Genomic DNA, 16,772 nt, shown 5'->3' on the forward strand with positions numbered 1-16,772 from the left:
TGAATTACTGGTCAGCCTGAGCTAGAAAAAGGAAAAAAAAAAAAAAAAAGAAAGAAAGAAAAAGATAAAATGAAATAAGTCAAAATAAAATATTTCATTTTACTATTATTATTACTGGTATTTTGAGTCTATATCCCCAGCTGGCCTTGAAATCACAATGCAGCCAAGGCTGGCCTCAAAACTTTTAGGGATTTTTGTTTTGTTTTGTTTTTCGAGATAGGGTCTCACTCTAGCACAGGCTGACCTGGAATTCACTCTGTAGTCTCAGGGTGGCCTCGAACTTACTGTGATCCTCCTACCTCTGCCTCCCGAGTGTTGGGACTTAAGGCATGCATCAGCACACCTGGACCCAAATACACTTTAAAAAAAAAATGCCTAGATTTGGACAAGTTCTGCTTTACTACAAAGTTCTCTATCATTTCCAATACCATAAAACACCTTAAAATCTAAGTTAAAGACCCATGAGGTTTTCATAGCATTATTCTGGGCCAACTTGTCAAAATACAAAGACCTTAAAAGCTGTTTTAAATCCAAGAAGGCTTGCAAATACCTGTGTAGATCTTATAAGATTAATTTTCATCGAAACAGACAGTTTCACATTTTAGTACCTAGAATTAATGAATTTGAACTTGCATGATCCTGTAGAAATTTAAGTCTGGCAAGCCATGGAATTAATTATGAAGTCTCTGGCATCTGAAATACACTCAATATACGTGTGCACATCTTGTAATAAAAGGTCCTTGTAAGACCCTTCTACAGACAGCACTGTGCTGGAAAATGCTTGATAATATTAAGAACAAGCCGGGCGTGGTGGCGCACGCATTTAATCCCAGCACTTGGGAGGCAGAGGTAGGAGGATCGCCAAGAGTTGAAGGCCACCCTGAGACTAGAGTGAGTTCCAGATCAGCCTGGGCTAGAGTGAGACCCTTTCTCTAAAAACAAAACAAGGGCTGGAGAGATGGCTTAGTGATTAAGGCATTTGCCTGCAAGGCCAAAGGACCTCGGCTCCATTCCCCAGGACCCATGAAAGCCAGATGCACAAGAAGGTCCATGTGTCTGGAATTTGTTTGCAGTGGCTGGAGGCCCTAGTGCACCCATTCTCTCTCTGTCTCACTTTCTTTTTTCTTTCTCAATTTTTATTAACATTTTCCATGATTATTAAAAAAATCCCATGGTAATACCCTCCCCCCCCCCACTTTCCCCTTTGAAATTCCATTCTCCATCATATCCCCTCCCCATCTCAATCAGTCTCCCTTTTATTTTGATGTCATGATCTCTTCCTCCTCTTATGATGGTCTTGTGTAGGTAGTGTCAGGCACTATGAGGTCATGGATATCCAGGCCATTTTATGTCTGGAGGGAGCACGTTGTAAGGAGTCCTACCCTTCCTTTGGCTCTTACATTCTTTCTGCCACCTCTTCTGCATTAGACTCTGAGCCTTGGAAGGTGTGATTGAGATGTCACTCAGTACTCCAATCAATTCTTTCCAGCACTATGAGTCATCCCAAGGCCACTGCCATCTGACGAGCAGATTCTCTATCCAAAGTGAGAGTAGCATTAATATAAGGGTATGAATATTAAGTGCTTACTGGGCAGTTTGATAAGCATAGTATATACATTTTTCCAGACATCAGTAGATGTTATACCCCCAGGGCTCATGACCACCCCTGTTTTAAGTTTTCAGTATCAGGGATGTGTTCTCCCCCATGGAGTGGGCCTCCAGTCCAATTAGAGGACAGTTGGTTCCACCATGACAGACATGCCACTATTGCACCCATTGGCTCATTTGGCCTGGTTGGCCAATTATAAGGCTTGCAGTGTCCACTGTTGAGTATCCTCACTGGTGGTATCTCTTTCTCCCATTGAACTACATGTAGAATGGCTTCTTCCAGCTTTCTGTCAGCTGGTCTACATGGAGGAGGTTTTCAGCTCAGTTCCAGCAGAATTTCTCAGTGGCCTTGCAACCCAATTATGTGGAGTCTTCAGCAATTCCTGGTGGGAAACCAAGGGCCTCAGCAATGGCCTATAATGTTTTAGGGGCATCAGGGACCTGCCTGGCCAACAACTCGCTGGAGGTATCCCATCCCTGGCACTGAAAATTTTCTAACAATGATCTATGGCTCCTGAGTGTTCCATTGTCTGTCTCACTTTCTTTGTTTTAACTTTTTCTCAATTTTTATTAACATTTTCCATGATTATAAAAAGTGTCCTATGGTAATACCTTCCCTCCACCCCCCTCACTTTCTTAAATAAATACTTTAAAAAAAAAGAAGCAACAGCCACACCCACAGGGTTTACTAAAGACAAGATGGGGCCTGGAGAGATGCTTAGTGGTTAGGACACTTGCCTGCAAAACCTAAGGACCCAGGTTTGCCTCCCCAGAACCCATGTAAGCCAAATGCACATGGTGGCACATGAGTCTGGAGTTTATTTGCAGTAGCTGGAGCCCCTGATATGCCCATTCATTTCCCCCACACTCTGTTTCCCTAGTAAATAAATAAATAACTAAATAAATAAACAAGATGTTTTTGTCCAGGTGTGATGCCGCATCCCTTCAATCCCAGCACTCGGGAGGCAGAGGTAGGAGGATCGCCGGGAGTTCGAAGCCACCCTGAGAATACATAGTGAATTCCAGGTCAGCCTGGCTAGAACGAGACCTTACCTCGAAAAAACAACAACAAAAAAAATTAAAATAAAATAAAAAATAAAGAGAGAGAGAGAAGAGGGGAGAATGCTCCCTTAGTAAAGGTCTGGCTGTGCAAACATGAAGACCTGAGTTCAGATCTCCAACACCCAACACTGGGTCTGGTGGTGTGTCCCTGTGATCGTACTGCTGGAGAGACACACCGGAGGACCCTTAGGGCTTGCTGGCTAACTTGTCCAGCTGAATCGGCGAGCTTCAGGTGCAGAAAGAGACCTGATCATAAAAACATAAGGTGGAGGGAGTGGAGAGATGGCTCAGCAGCTAAGGCATTTGCCTGCAAAGTCTGGTGACCTCGACCTCATAGCTGTTAGGTCAGGACAAAATGGAGTCACTGAGGACAGCAGGAAGGCGGGTGACAGACATAAGGAAGTGGGTCATCCACATTCCTCAGGGGACCGCCCAGCCATCATCCCTTCCTTGCCTCGCAATGCCCCAGGTCTAGGTTTCCTGCCCCCTTATCTCTCAGGACATCTGCTCACTGTTCTGGTGTCACACCCTGACTATCTTAGATCTCCCCTAAAGAAACCTTTCTTTTATTTTTCCCTTCCTCACCTTCCTCCAACTGAAGACCTCAATAAGGCACAATACCTGTAATCTTAGATTGACTGCCCAACTCTTGAGAGTCAGTCCTGGCAGCCCGTATTTTCCAGAATAAAAGCTCCCATCTTTGCCTCAGAGTGGTCTCCCTGCTTGGTCATTCCCAAACCTTACAACAGAGATCCGCCTACCTCTCCCTCACGAGTGCTGAGATTAAAGGTGTGTGCCTCCATGCCTGGCTCCTATTTCTTTCTTTATTTTTATTCTTTTCTCTCCTTCTGCTCAGAAATAAATGAAAATATGTCTTATTTATTTATTTATTTATTTGAGAACAACAGAGAGAGAGAAGGAGGCAGAGAGAGAATGGGCACACCAGGGCCTCCAGCCACTGCAAATGAACTCCAGATGCATGCGCCACCTTGTACATCTGGCTTGTGTGGGTACTCGGGAATTAGGCTTCACAGACAAGTGCTTAAACACTAAGCCATCTCCCCAGGCCGGAAAAATATGTCTTTGTTAAAAGAATGGGATACAAAAAGCTATTGTGGGCACAAGATAGCAGCAGAAGATAAAGCAAAGAGCATGCAGCCTCGTGGAGGCGTAGGGCCCTTGCATCAATCAACAATGGACGGCCTCCTCCTGGACTTCTCACTAAGTGACATTATAAATGTCCTGACAGTTCCAGCCGCTTTTAGCTGGCTCATATGTTTCCTGCAGCCAAAAGCGCCTCTGATATACTGGTAAGATTTAGAGTATCCTCAGGAAGAATTGATTGTAACATTGTTTGTCGTTGCAAACGCTCTGCTAGGACATAAACACTCTGGAGTGGGGGTACTGAGAAAATGAATTACGATGTGCCTATCCGTGAAACAAGGCACAGTTGTTTAAAAAGACAAGGCAGCAGGCAGGACTGGAGAGGTTGCTCAGTGGTTAAAGGCGCTTGCTTGCAAAGCTTGACAGCCTGGGATCAAGTCCTCAGGATTCATGGAAGGCCAGATGCACAAAGTGGAGCATGCATCTGGAGTTGCTTTGCAGTGGCTAGAGGCCATGTGTGCCCACTCATTCTCTCTCTCTCCCCCTCTCCCTCTTTCTCATTAAAAATCAATAATAATCCGGGCGTGGTGGTGTACACCTTTAATCCCAGCACTCAGGAGGCAAAAGTAGGAGGATCACCGTGAGTTCAAGGCCACCCTGAGAATACATAGTGAATTCCAGGTTAGCCTAGGCTAGAGCAAGACCCTACCTCGAAAAACCAACCAAACAAACAAACAAAATCAATAATAAATAAAATAAAAGGACATGACAACACAATTAACTACATACTGAATGATCCAATTTATATACATTTTAAAAATGGGCAAAACTACCCAGGCATGCTGGTGCACGCCTTTTATCCCAGAACTTGGGAGGCAGGGGTAGGAGGATCACTGTGAGTTTGAGGCAAGCCTGGGACTACATAGTGAATTCCAGGTCAGCCTGGGCTACAGCGAGACCCTACCTCGAAAAAAAGCCAAACAAATAAAATAAAATAGGCAAAACTAAAGGTTGGCATGGCAGCTCACACTCTGGAGGTAGAGGCAGGAGGATCAGGAATTCAAAATCATCTTCAGTTACATAGTGAGTAGGAAACCAGCCTAGGTCTTTAGAGTAAACTCAAAGCAAACTGGATGAGTGAGTGCTGGTCAGATTCATCTGCCGGCGAGATCTGCTCTGCACCCCCTCCACTCAGAACAAGCTTAGTTTAGGGGGCCACTCGTGAGCCCATACATCTTTCTCCACCTCATTACCCATCAGATGACCTAGGTAGACACCATTATTCTCAATCCCTCCACCTTTCTCATCTTGCTCAGACACTCCATGTGAAAAATGATTGATTTCAGGCTGGAGAGATGGCTTAGTGGTTAAGTGCTTGCCTGTGAAGCCTAAGGACCCTGGTTCGAGGCTCGATTCCCCAGGACCCACGTTAGCCAGATGCATAAGAGGGAGCACGCATCTGGAGTTTGTTTGCAGTGGCTGGAGGCCCTGGTGCACCCATTCTCTCTCTCTGTGTCTCTCTCTGCCTCTTTCTCTCTCATAAGTAAATAAGTAAATAAATAAATAAATAAATATATTTTTTAAATGTTCAAACTGTTGGACTTGCCTCAAAAAAAAAAAAAAGCCGGCGTGGTGACACACGCCTTTAATCCCAGCACTCAGGAGCCAGAGGTAGGAGGATCGCCGTGAGTTCAAGGCCACCCTGAGACTGCACAGTGATTTCCAGGTCAGCCGGGGCTATAGTGACACCCTACCTCAAAAAACCAGAGTAATAAATAAGTAAGTATTTTTAATAAACTAGGAGCTGGGCATGGTGGCATACACCTTTAATCCCAGCAAAAGATACGAGGATCACTGTGAGTTCAAGGTTAGCCTGGGCATACACAGAGAATTCCAGATCAGACTGGGCTAGAGCAAGACCCTACCCCCAAAATAAAATAAAATAAAGCAAATAAAAACAAGCCAGATGTGATTACATCTACCTGTAATCCAAGCACTTGAGAGGTAGGAGACCTCAAGTTCAAGGCCAGCCTGGGATACATTGTAATGTCCAAGCCAACCTGGGCTACAGAGTGAGACCCTGTCTCACAAAGAGCGCTGGAGAAATGGCTTAGAGGTTCAGGCACTTGCCTACAAAGCCAAAGGACCCAGGTTCAATTCCACAGGACCCACATAAGCCATATGCACAAGGGGGCACACACATTTAGAGTTCAATTGCAGTGACTGGAGACCCTGGTGCGCCCATTCTCTCCCTGTCTCTCTGCCTCTCCCAGGGCTTTGGGACTGCTAGGCAGGAACTCTCCCAACTGCTTCATCCTCAGCCATGAATAGATTTTGTTTTATTTTATTTATTTATTTATTTTTTAATATATATATTTTATTTATTTATTTGAGAACGACAGACACAGAGAGAAAGACAGATAGAAGGAGAGAGAGAATGGGTGTGCCAGGGCTTCCAGCCTCTGCAAACGAACTCCAGACGCGTGCGCCCCCTTGTGCATCTGGCTAACGTGGGACCTGGGGAACCGAGCCTCGAACCGGGGTCCTTAGGCTTCACAGGCAAGTGCTTAACCGCTAAGCCATCTCTCCAGCCCGATTTTGTTTTATTTTTAATTATTTATTTATTTACATTTATTTTTATTTTTTTGTGGTTTTTCAAGGTAAGGTCTTACTCTAGCCCAGGCTGACCTGGAATTCACTATGTAGTCTCAGGATGGCCTGGAAGTCATCGCAATCCACCTACCTCTGCCTCTGCTGGGATTAAAGATAAAGATGTGCGCCCCCATGCTTGGCTGTTTTGTTTTGTTTTTACTTTTGTTTTTCAAGGTAGGGTCTTGCTCTAGTCCAGCCTGACCTGGAATTCACTATGCAGTCTCAGGGTCTCCTCAAATTCACGGTGATCCTCCTACTTCTGCCTCCCAAGTGGTGGAATTAAAGGCGTGTGCCACCACACCCAGCCCAGCTGTTCTTTTAGTATAAAGATTTACATCACTTCATTCTGACACTGGCCTCTTGTAGACTCAGTGGCAAAGGGCAGTGTGTCCTGGCCAGCAAAGTCAGCCACAACCCAAGTGCTGTTGATGACCAAGACCCATCTGCTCTTCTTCAATGGAGAACATCAATAAAAATATTTGGAGTCAGGCATAGTGGTCCACACCTTGAACCCCAGCACTCTGGAGGGGTGCCGTGAGTTCAAGGCCACCCTGAGACAGAGATTCTGTAGTGAATTCCTGGTCAGCCTGGGTTAGAGTGAAACCCTACCTTGAAAAAACAAAAATTGGAGCCAGGCATGGTAATTAGCAAGTCTATAATCCCAGTACTCAGAAGGCAGAGGTAGGAGGATCACTGTGAGTTTGAGGCCAGCCTGGGATTATATAGTGAATTCCAGGTCAGCCTGGGCTAGAGCGAGACCCTACCTTGGAGAGCCAGGTGTACACCTTTAATCCCAGCAGTGACTCAGGCGGCTGAGGTAGAAGGATCACAGTGAGTTCAAATCCAGTCTGAGGCTACAGAGTGAGTTTCAGGTTTGCCTGGGCTAGAAAGAAATCTTACCTCAAAAAAAGTTATCTGTAGGGCTGGAGATATGGTTTGTTTGCAAAGCTTGCTGACCTGGATTTGATTCCCTAGCACCCAATGGAAAGCCAGCTGCACAAAGTGGTATATGTGTCTGGTGTTTGCAGTGACAGGAGGCCTGGGTGTACCCATTCTCCTGTGTCTCTTTCTGCTCACAAATAAATAAGTAAAAAAAATTTTTTTTTTTTTTTTTTTTTTTTTTTTTGGTTTTTCGAGGCAGGGTCTCACTCTAGCTCAGGCTGACCTGGAATTCACTCTGTAGTCTCAGGGTGGCCTCGAACTCTCAGCAATCCTCCTACCTCTGCCTCCCGAGTGTTGGGATTAAAGGTGAGTGCCACCACGCCTGGCAGTAAAAATATTTTTTAAAGCTGGAGAGATGGCTTCGTGGTTAAGACACTTGCCTGCAAAGCTTAAGAACTTATGTTCAAATCTCCAGGTCCCACATATCCAGACATACAGTGATACAAGCGTGCAATGTCACACATGAGCATAAGGTGGTGTGCACATCTGGAGTTCATTCACAGCAGCCAGAAGGTCCTGGTGTGTCCATTCTCTCTCTCCCACTCTCTCTCTCAAAATAAAAATAATAATAATAAACTTGTCAGCTGTGGTCCAGTTCCCCAGTAACCATGTAAAGCCAAATGCACAATGTGGTGGAAGCATGTGTCTGAAATTCATTTGCAGTGGCAAGAGGTCCTGGGATGTCCATATTTATCGTTTTCTTCTTGCCAATAAATAAATAACAATATTTTTAGGCTGGGCATAGTGGTGCATACCTTTAATTCCAGCACTTAGGAGGTGGAAGTAGGACCAATCGCCATGAGTTCGAGGCTAGCCTGAGACTACATAGTGAATTCCAGGTCAGCCTGGGCTAGAGCAAGACCTTACCTCAACACTCCCCCCAGGAAGAAAAATATTTTAAAAATAATCATAATAAGTTATGTGTATATTTGGTGTGTGTGTGTGCACACGCCACAGGGTCTTGCTGCTACAAACAAATGTCCATCCAGCTTCACATGGGTAGTTGAGAACTGAATCCAGCCTTGCGAGCAAGTACCTGTCACTACTGAGCCATCTCCTCAGCCCTGATTTTATTTGTTATTTATTTATTTTTGGTTTTTCAAGGTAAAGTCTCACTCTAGCTCAGGCTGGCTTAGAATCCACTATGTGGTCTCAAGGTGGCCTTGAACTCCCAGTGATCCTCCTGCCTTTGCCTCCCAAGTGCTGGAAATAAAGGAGCACACCTCCCATGTCTGGCTTTAAAGATTTCTTTTTTTTTTTTTTTTGGTTTCTCAAGGTAGGGTCTCACTCTAGCCCAGGCTGATCTCAAATTCACTCTGGAGTCTCAGGGTGGCCTCAAACTCACGGCAATCCTCCTACCTCTGCCTCCCGAGTGCTGTGATTAAAGGCGTGCGCCACCATGATTGGCTAAGATTTTTTTTTCTAATATTTTTATTTATTTATTTGAGAGCGAATGGGCACACCAGGGCCTCTAGTCACTGCAAATGAACTCCAGATGCATGGGCTGCCTTATGCATCTGGCTCACGTGGGTCCTGGGGAATCGAACCTGGGTCCTTTGGCTTTGCAAGCAAGTGCCTTAACCACTAAGCCATCTCTAAATTTATCTATTTAAATAGGCTGCATTCTTCAGGTTCTTTTCACATAGCCCAGGCTCACCTCAGACTGGTTACATAGCCAAGGATGACCTTGAACTTCTGATGCTCCTGCCTCCACCTCCTGAGAGTTGATGTTGCAGGTATACAGTGGTGCACCATCACACCCAGCTCATGTGGTGCTGAGATCGAGCCTAGGGCTTCCTGCATGCCAGGCGAGCACCCTGCCCACTGCGCCACCTCGCCAGCCATTCTTCCTCCTTCTTCCTTTTTTTTTTTTTTTTAATTTGGTTTTCTGAGGTAGGGTCTCACTGTAGCTCAGACTGACCTGGAATTCACTCTGTAGTCTCAGGGTGGCCTCGAACTGATGGTGATCCTCCTACCTCTGCCTCCCAAGTGCTGGGATTAAAGGTGTGCGACACCACGCCTGACTTTTTTTTTTAACACTCTTTTTCTATATTATATATATATATATTTTTTTTTTTATTTATTTATTGGAGAGAGAGAGATACAGAAATAGGCAGAGAGACAGAGAGAGAGAGAGGAAGGGAGGAAGGGAGAATGGGTGCGCCAGGGCCTCCAGCTACTGCAAACGAACTCCAGATGCGTACGCCACCTTGCACATCTGGCTCACATGAGTCCTGGGAAGTCAAACCTGGGTCCAGTGGCTTTGCAGGCAAATGCCTCAACCACTAAGCAATCTCTTCAGCCCCAAAACATTTTTATTTTTATTTATTTATTTGAGAGAGGGAAAGAGGCAGAGAGAGAGAGAGAGAGAGAGAGAGAATAAGCACACTGGGGTTTCCAGCCACTGCAAACGAACTTCAGATGCATGTGCCCCCTTGTGCATCTGGTTTATGTGGGTACTGGGGAATCAAATCGGGGTTCTTTGGCTTTGCAGGCAAGCGCCTTAACTGCTACGCCATCCCTTCAAACACAGCTTCCCCCCCCCCCCAAACCTTCACCCATGCTGCTCCTCTCCTTGAGTACTCCGTTCCTGCTCATCCTCAGGTGACATCCCCCTGCAGCACGCCTCGCTGGCACCCTGCCTCCCGACTGGCACCTGTCCATCTGTCCCCAGTCACTTTCTGTCAACAGAGCACTCAGCATGAGGCTGTAAGAACCAGAATGTCTCCAGGTTTGTACTTGAGTGCCATTTTACAAGGCACGAGTTTCTGGCTCCCAGCAGTGGCCCAGGCCACCTGCCTCCATTGCAACACAAGGTAGAAATTGCTTTCCCTGAAACGGCCCGGATCACCTGACTCATTGCCACTTCCCAGAAGTGACCCAGACCTCCCAAGAGCAAAGCCCTGCCTGCAATGGAAGAATTCCAGAGGATCCCACCTCCCTGATAAAGAACTCCTTGGTCTGTCAAAGAAGTTTCTCTTGACCTGCCTGGCCAGAGCCCTTCTCCGGCTTTCTGGAATCAAGCCTGTCTCTGCTGTGAAGCCAGGTCTTTCCTCTCTTTCATTTTCCCACTCCTTCCCTCTTTATCTAGTCTATGAGATCCGCGAAGCCAGCCTTCCACACTGAGTCCTCAGTGCTTGGCCCATGGTCGGGGTTCAGGAACTGTTGTGTCCACAAATGAAGGTTCACATTCAAGGGGAAGATCAAGTTGATATGCGACTTTTTTTTTTTTTTTTTTTTTTTTTAAGTTTTTCGAGGTAGGATTTCACTCTAGTTCAGGCTGACCTGGAATTCACTATGTAGTCTCAGGGTGACCTTGAACTCACAGTGATCCTCCTACCTCTGCCTCCCGAGTGCTGGGATTAAAGGCGTGCGCCACACCAGGGCTTATTTTTCTTTTTTGTTTTTATTGACAACTTCCATAATTGTAAACAATATCCCATGGTAATTCCCTACAGAGCGAGTGCCAGGTCAACAGGGGCATGAGTGAGACCCTACCTCAAAAAAATAACAACAAAAAGAAACGCTGTCTCAAAGGGTCCCAACTTAAGTGCCTGATTAAAAAGCATGGTTGGAGGGCTGGTGGGATGGCTTAGCAGTTAAGGGGTTTGTCTGCAAAGCCACAGGACCCAGGTTCAATTCCCCAGGACCCACATAAACCAGATGCACAAGGAGGCACATGTGTCTGGGGTTCTTTTGGTTGCAGTGCCTGGAGGCCCTGATGTGCCCATTCTCTCTCTTTTTCTCTCTGTTTCTTTGTCAAATAAATAAATAAATATTTAAAAAATGTAAAAAAAGAAAAACACCAAAAGCTCAGTAGCAGAGGCCAGTAAACTAGAAAGGAGATATAAAGAGAATAGGAAGTGGGGGCGGGGGACAGACTTAATAGGATGGTATTGTATATATGTAAGTAGAAGAACAGATTAATGAGGGTGAAAAGGCCTAAGTGAGGTCAGGGAAACAGACTAAGTAAAGGAAAGGTGGAGGGAGGGCTAATCAAAATCTAAGAGAATATAAATAAGTCATATGGAAACCTACATTTTTGGACAATGGAACACCCAGAAGCTGTAGATTGTTACTAGAAATTTTCAGTGCCAGGGATGGGATACCTTCCAGCGAGTTGTTGGCCAGGGAGGTCCCTGATGCCCCCAAAACATTACAGGCCATTGCCGAGGCCCTTGGCTTCCCACCAGGAATAGATGGTAAGACCCTATTGCTGAAGACTCTACCACATACTTGGGCTGCAAGGCCACTGAGAAATCCTGCTGGAACTGACCTGATAACCTCCTCCATGTAGACCAGCTGACAGAAAGCTGGAAGAAGCCATTCTACATGCAGTTCAATGGTAGAGAGAGAAATCACCAGTAAAGATACTCAACAGTGAACTCTGCAAGCCTTAATATTTGGCCAGCCCGGCCAAATGAGCCAGTGGGTACAATAGTGGCATGTCTGTCATGATAGAAACCAACTGTCCTCTAATTGGAGTGGAGGCCTGCTCCATCGGAGGGAATACTGAAAACTTAAAACAGGGGTAGTCATGAGCCCTAGGGGTATAATGTCTGCTGTTGTCTAGCTAAATGTATATACTATTCTTATCAAACTGCCCAGTAAGCACTTCTCTTAATGTTCATACCTTTATATTAATGCTACTCTCACTTTTGGTGGAGAATCTTCTCTTTTCAGATGGCAGTGACCTTGGGACGACTCAGAAGGCATCATGGTGCTGGAAAGAAGTGACTGCAGTGCCCAGTACTGCAATATCTCTAGCACACCTTCCGAGGCTCAGGGTCTAATGAGGAAGAGGTGGTGGAAAGAAATTAAGAGCCAAAGGAAGGGTAGGACTCCATACAATGTGCTCCCTCCAGACACAAAATGGCCTGGATATCCATGGCCTCACAGTGCCTGACACTACCTACCCAAGACCATCATCACAGGAGGAAAAGATCATGACATCAAAATTAAAAGAGAGACTGATTGAGATGGGGAGGGGATGTGATGGAGAATGGAATTTCAAAGGGGAAAGTGCAGGGAGGGAGGGCATTACCATGGGGTATTTTTTATAATCATGGAAGTTGTTAATAAAAATTTTGAAAAAACAAAAAAGACATAAGGGCTGGAGAGATGGCTTAGTGGTGAAGCACTTACCTGTGAAGCCTAAGGATCCCAGTTCAAGGCTCGATTCCCCGGGACCCACATTAGCCAGATGCACAAGGGGGCTCACGTGTCTGGAGTTTGTTTGCAGTGACTAGATGCCCTGGCACACCCATTCTCTCTCTCTCTTTGCCTCCTTCTCTCTGTCTGTAGCTCTGAAATAAATAAAAATAAACAACAATAAAAAATATTTTATTTTTATTTATTTATTTATTTAACAGAGAGAGAGTGAGAGAATGGGCATGCCAGGGCCTCCAGCCACTGCAAACGAACTTAGGGCTGGAGAGATGGCTTAGTGGTTAAGGCACTTGCCTGCAAAACCAAAGGACCCAGGTTCAATACCCCAGGACCCACATAAGCCAGATGCACAAGGGGGCGCACACATCTGGAGTTCATTGACACCTGTTGGAGGCCCTGGCATGCCCATTGTCTCCCTCTCTCAAATAAATAAAGAAAAATAAAATATTTTTTAAAAAGGAGCCGGGCATGGCCGGGCATGGTGGCGCATGTCTTTTATCCCAGCACTCGGGAGGCAGAGGAAGGAGGACTGCCGTGAGTTCAAGGCCAGCCTGAGAAGACATAGTGAATTCCAGGTCAGCCTGGGCTACAGTGAGTGAGACCCCACCTCGAAAAACAAAACAAAAAAAAGCTGTAGTGGCTGCCAGGCATGGTGGTCTTTAATCCCAGCACTTGGGAGGCAGAGGTAGGAGGATTGCTGTAGGTTCAAGGCTAGTGTGAAACCCTACCTCAAAAAACCAAAAAGAAAAAAATTAAAATAAATAAATAAAATAAAAGTTGTAGTGGCTAATATGAGGCAGTTTGAGAACTCCTGGTTTACTTTTGCTTTTAAATATTTTATTTATTTATTTATGAGAGAGAAAGAGAATGGGCACACCAGGGCCTCTAGCCACTGCATACGAACTCCAGACACATGTGTCCCTTTGTGCATCTGGCTTACATGGGTCCTGGGGAATTGAACCTGAGACCTTAGGCTTTTTAGGCAAATGCTGTAACCGCTCAGCCATTTCCCCAGTCCCTTTTTTTTTTTCTTCAGGTCGAGTCTTACTTTAGCCCAGACTGTCCTAGAACTCACTCTGTATATTAAAGGTGTACACCACCATGATCAGCTGTGAGTTCAAAGCCACCCTGAGACTACATAGTGCATTACAGGTCAACCTGGGCTAGAGTGAAACTCTAACCCAACCCCTACCCTCCAAAAAAAAGAGAAAGAAAGAATAGACACGCCAGAGCTTCTTACCACTGCCAATGATCTGCAGAGACACGTGACGCTTTCTGCATTTGGTTTACACGGGTGCTGAGGGAACTGAACGGAGGCCATCGGGTTTTGGAAGCAAGTGCCTTCAACCACTGAGCATCTCCCCACTCTCTTTAATGTCCTCCTGCATCCTCCATGACATGTCTGTGGACCCAATATGTTGATCTTGTGCAGGTAACTGTAGCCACTGTGGGCTCAAAAATGCAACCATCACGTTGTGTCTGAAGAGTGTTCCAAAGCCTCCTCCACATCATTTGGCTCTTACTTTCTGCCACCTTTTCTGCAATGGCACCTTAGCGGGGGAGGTCTTTTTTTTTGCTTTTGTTTGAGACAATTGAGACAAACTTTCAAGTATGCCAGACTGGACTCAACTCACTAAGTAGCTCAGGATGACCTTGAACGTCTCTTCAACTTCTTCCCCCTTCCTCCCCACCTTTTTTTTTTTTTTTTTTTTTTTGGAGGAGGGTTTCGAGGTAGGGTCTTATCCTAGCTCAGGCTGGACTAGAACTCTTGGGTATCCGCCTAACTCTGCCTTCTGATTGCTGCAATGCAAGGTGTGCACCATCCCCCCGCTCCCCCCTCCCCGGCGACGACCTTGAACTTCTGACCCTGAAGTCTCCACCTCCAGAGCCTTGAAATTGCAGGAGGTAGACAGGCGTGCACCACCCGGCTTAGGCGGGGCTGAGGATGGAACCCAAACTAGAAAGCCCAAGAAACTTCAAATTCACGGCTTTTGTCCCTCTATATAAGTTTGGTAGACTCTGTGAAAGTAGGCGCAGGCACGAAGCCCGAGTCTGGGTCACTTCTGAATCAACCGAAGAGCCACTCTGGGCTCGATATTGCATGGCAAACCTCCCAGAGCAGGGAACAGGGTGAAAAATGGGGGGGGGGGGGGGGCGCCGCGGGCGTGATGGCAGAGGTAGGAGGATCGCCATGAGTTAAGAGGGCAGCCTGAGACTACACATTGAATTCCAGGTCATCTTGGGCTAGAGCGAGGCCCTACCTTCAAAAAAAAAAAAGAAAAGAAAAGAAAGGGAGGTGACACCTCTGCCGGCTGGGTCAGACCGTCTCTCTCGAGCACAGCGGAGGGCATCTCTGCGCACGTGGGGCGCCTGGAGCCGCGGTCCCGGGCGCCGGGCAGTGCTGTGGACTACAAGTCCCGACACGCCTCGGGGTAGGGGCGGGCCGGCACGAGAACGAGTCCGGGTTTCCAGCCACGGCCAGGCGTGCGCAGTGGTTCCTGGGAGTGGCGGGGCGGGTCCACCCGGCTGTCAGCTGTGGCCCCAGGCGCCCCGGGGACCCGGGTGGCCGTGGCCATTAGCGGAGAAGCCAGCGGAGCAGTAGGACGCTTGCAGCGGGCCAGAAGGAAGCACGGTCCTGGGTGCAGCCATCCCGGCCTGATCATGGCAGCGACGCCCCTGAAAGTGTGCATCGTGGGCTCGGGGAACTGGTGAGCGGCGCCCGGGCGGGCGGCGTGGGCTCCGCCTCCAGGAAGCCCCTGTGCCCCGCGGGCCGAGGCTGCGCGCGCCCGGGGGCGGCGGCACCGTGGGCACCGTGGGCACCGCGCGCGGGGCTGCGATCGCGCGCCCACGCTGGGCACCGCGCGCCCGGAGGCCGCAGCTGGGGCAGCTGCAACCGGGCTCGCGGGAGGTGGAGGTGGGGGGGAGACCCCGGGCACCCCGCGGGCACCTGTAAGCGCCCCCTGTTCAGCGCCAGGCTGCCGCCCCTGCGGATCGCTCGAGCCGATCGGCGGAGGCTCAAACCACTCCCGGTGGAATTTTGCGTGCTGGGGGAAACTGAGGCACGCGGGTAGGTGGGGTGCGCGGCCAATGGGCTTCTTGCTACCTGGGGCTCCCCCCTGGGGTCCTGCAAAGTGGGGGGGTCTCACCTCGGCTCCCGATGCGTTGTGTCTGAGAGGCAGATCCGAGTTGCCCACAGGCCTGGCTTTCCCCGGGACCTGTAAACTTTCCATCGGCGCCGGGCTGAATGTGACCATGCCATGGATTCAGCGCTTTGTGTCCCGAGCTCTTTCTAGTTCTTGGGGGTGATTAAGTACTTTGATCAGAGTTCACCCGGCTGGGGGACTTCGGTGATGTGCTTGGGTGCTATAAGGAGAGAAGCTGGGGAGGAAGGTAGAGCCAGTATTTACGCTGGTGTTTGCAAGCTTTTTCCCACGGCTGTGCCCCCTTTTCGTTCGCCACCCGCTCCCCCACCCCACCCCCCGTGCCCAGCCCAAGGACTGGTGTGGAAGAGTAGAAGGCGATCATATCCATTCCTCACTTCGGTCCACCTGTGTTGGTTTTCCGAGGTAGAGTCTCGCTCTAGCCCGGGCTGACCTGGACGTTCACTCTGTAGTCTCAGGCTGGCCTCGAACTCACGGCGATCCTCCTACCTCTGCCTCCTGAGTGCTGGCATTAAAGGCTGCGGTGCCTGGAGTCCACCTGTGTTTTCTGAGGCTCAGGCTGCTCAAGCGCAGGAGTGCTGCTCGGGAGGTGTTTGCTCTTAGCTTCACTCCTTTAAGACTTGGCCCAGAAAGGACTTCTTGGAGGAAACCTTACCTGATTCTCCACTTTTCCACTGCAGCCAGACCTGTGGCTTCTCCTCAGGCTCCTAGTGCGGATCTTTTTTCCTGAATTGCAACATCTTTTACTTTTTTTTTTTTTTTTTTTGCTAGAGTTTTCTAAGTAGGGTCTCATTCTAGCTCAGACTGACCTGGAACTCTGTAGCCTCAGGTAGACTTCTAAGTCACACCTCAGCCTTCTGAGTGCTAGGATTTAAGGGGTGTGCTATCACACCTAGTTTCCTTGTTTTTTTTTTTTTTTTTTTTTGAGGTAGGGTCTTGCTCTAGCCCAGGCTGACCTGGAATTCACTCTGTAGTCTCAGGCTGGCCTCAACTCAAATGGATCTCCTCCTACCGGGATTAAAGGTTTGTGCCACCACTCCCAGCTGTTTTTTTATTTTTTTCCAAAGCAGAGTT

General features: G+C 47.7%; 1 protein-coding gene and 1 pseudogene across 1 annotated transcript in view; both read left to right on the forward strand.

Moving 5' to 3' along the window:
* Positions 1–14,973, forward strand: part of LOC123455594 — a 50,145-nt pseudogene extending 35,172 nt beyond the window's left edge.
* Positions 14,974–15,026: 53 nt separating this feature from the next.
* Gpd1l (glycerol-3-phosphate dehydrogenase 1 like) overlaps positions 15,027–16,772 on the forward strand; it is a 43,086-nt gene continuing 41,340 nt past the window's right edge. Inside the window, exon 1 of the mRNA XM_045136895.1 lies at positions 15,027–15,245. Within this exon, the coding sequence (XP_044992830.1) occupies positions 15,199–15,245 (47 nt within the window). The 5' untranslated portion in view covers positions 15,027–15,198. The remainder of the gene's footprint in view (positions 15,246–16,772) is intronic.

The sequence above is a fragment of the Jaculus jaculus genome, chromosome 17, assembly GCF_020740685.1.
Source record: "Jaculus jaculus isolate mJacJac1 chromosome 17, mJacJac1.mat.Y.cur, whole genome shotgun sequence".
Taxonomy (NCBI): Eukaryota; Metazoa; Chordata; class Mammalia; order Rodentia; family Dipodidae; genus Jaculus; species Jaculus jaculus.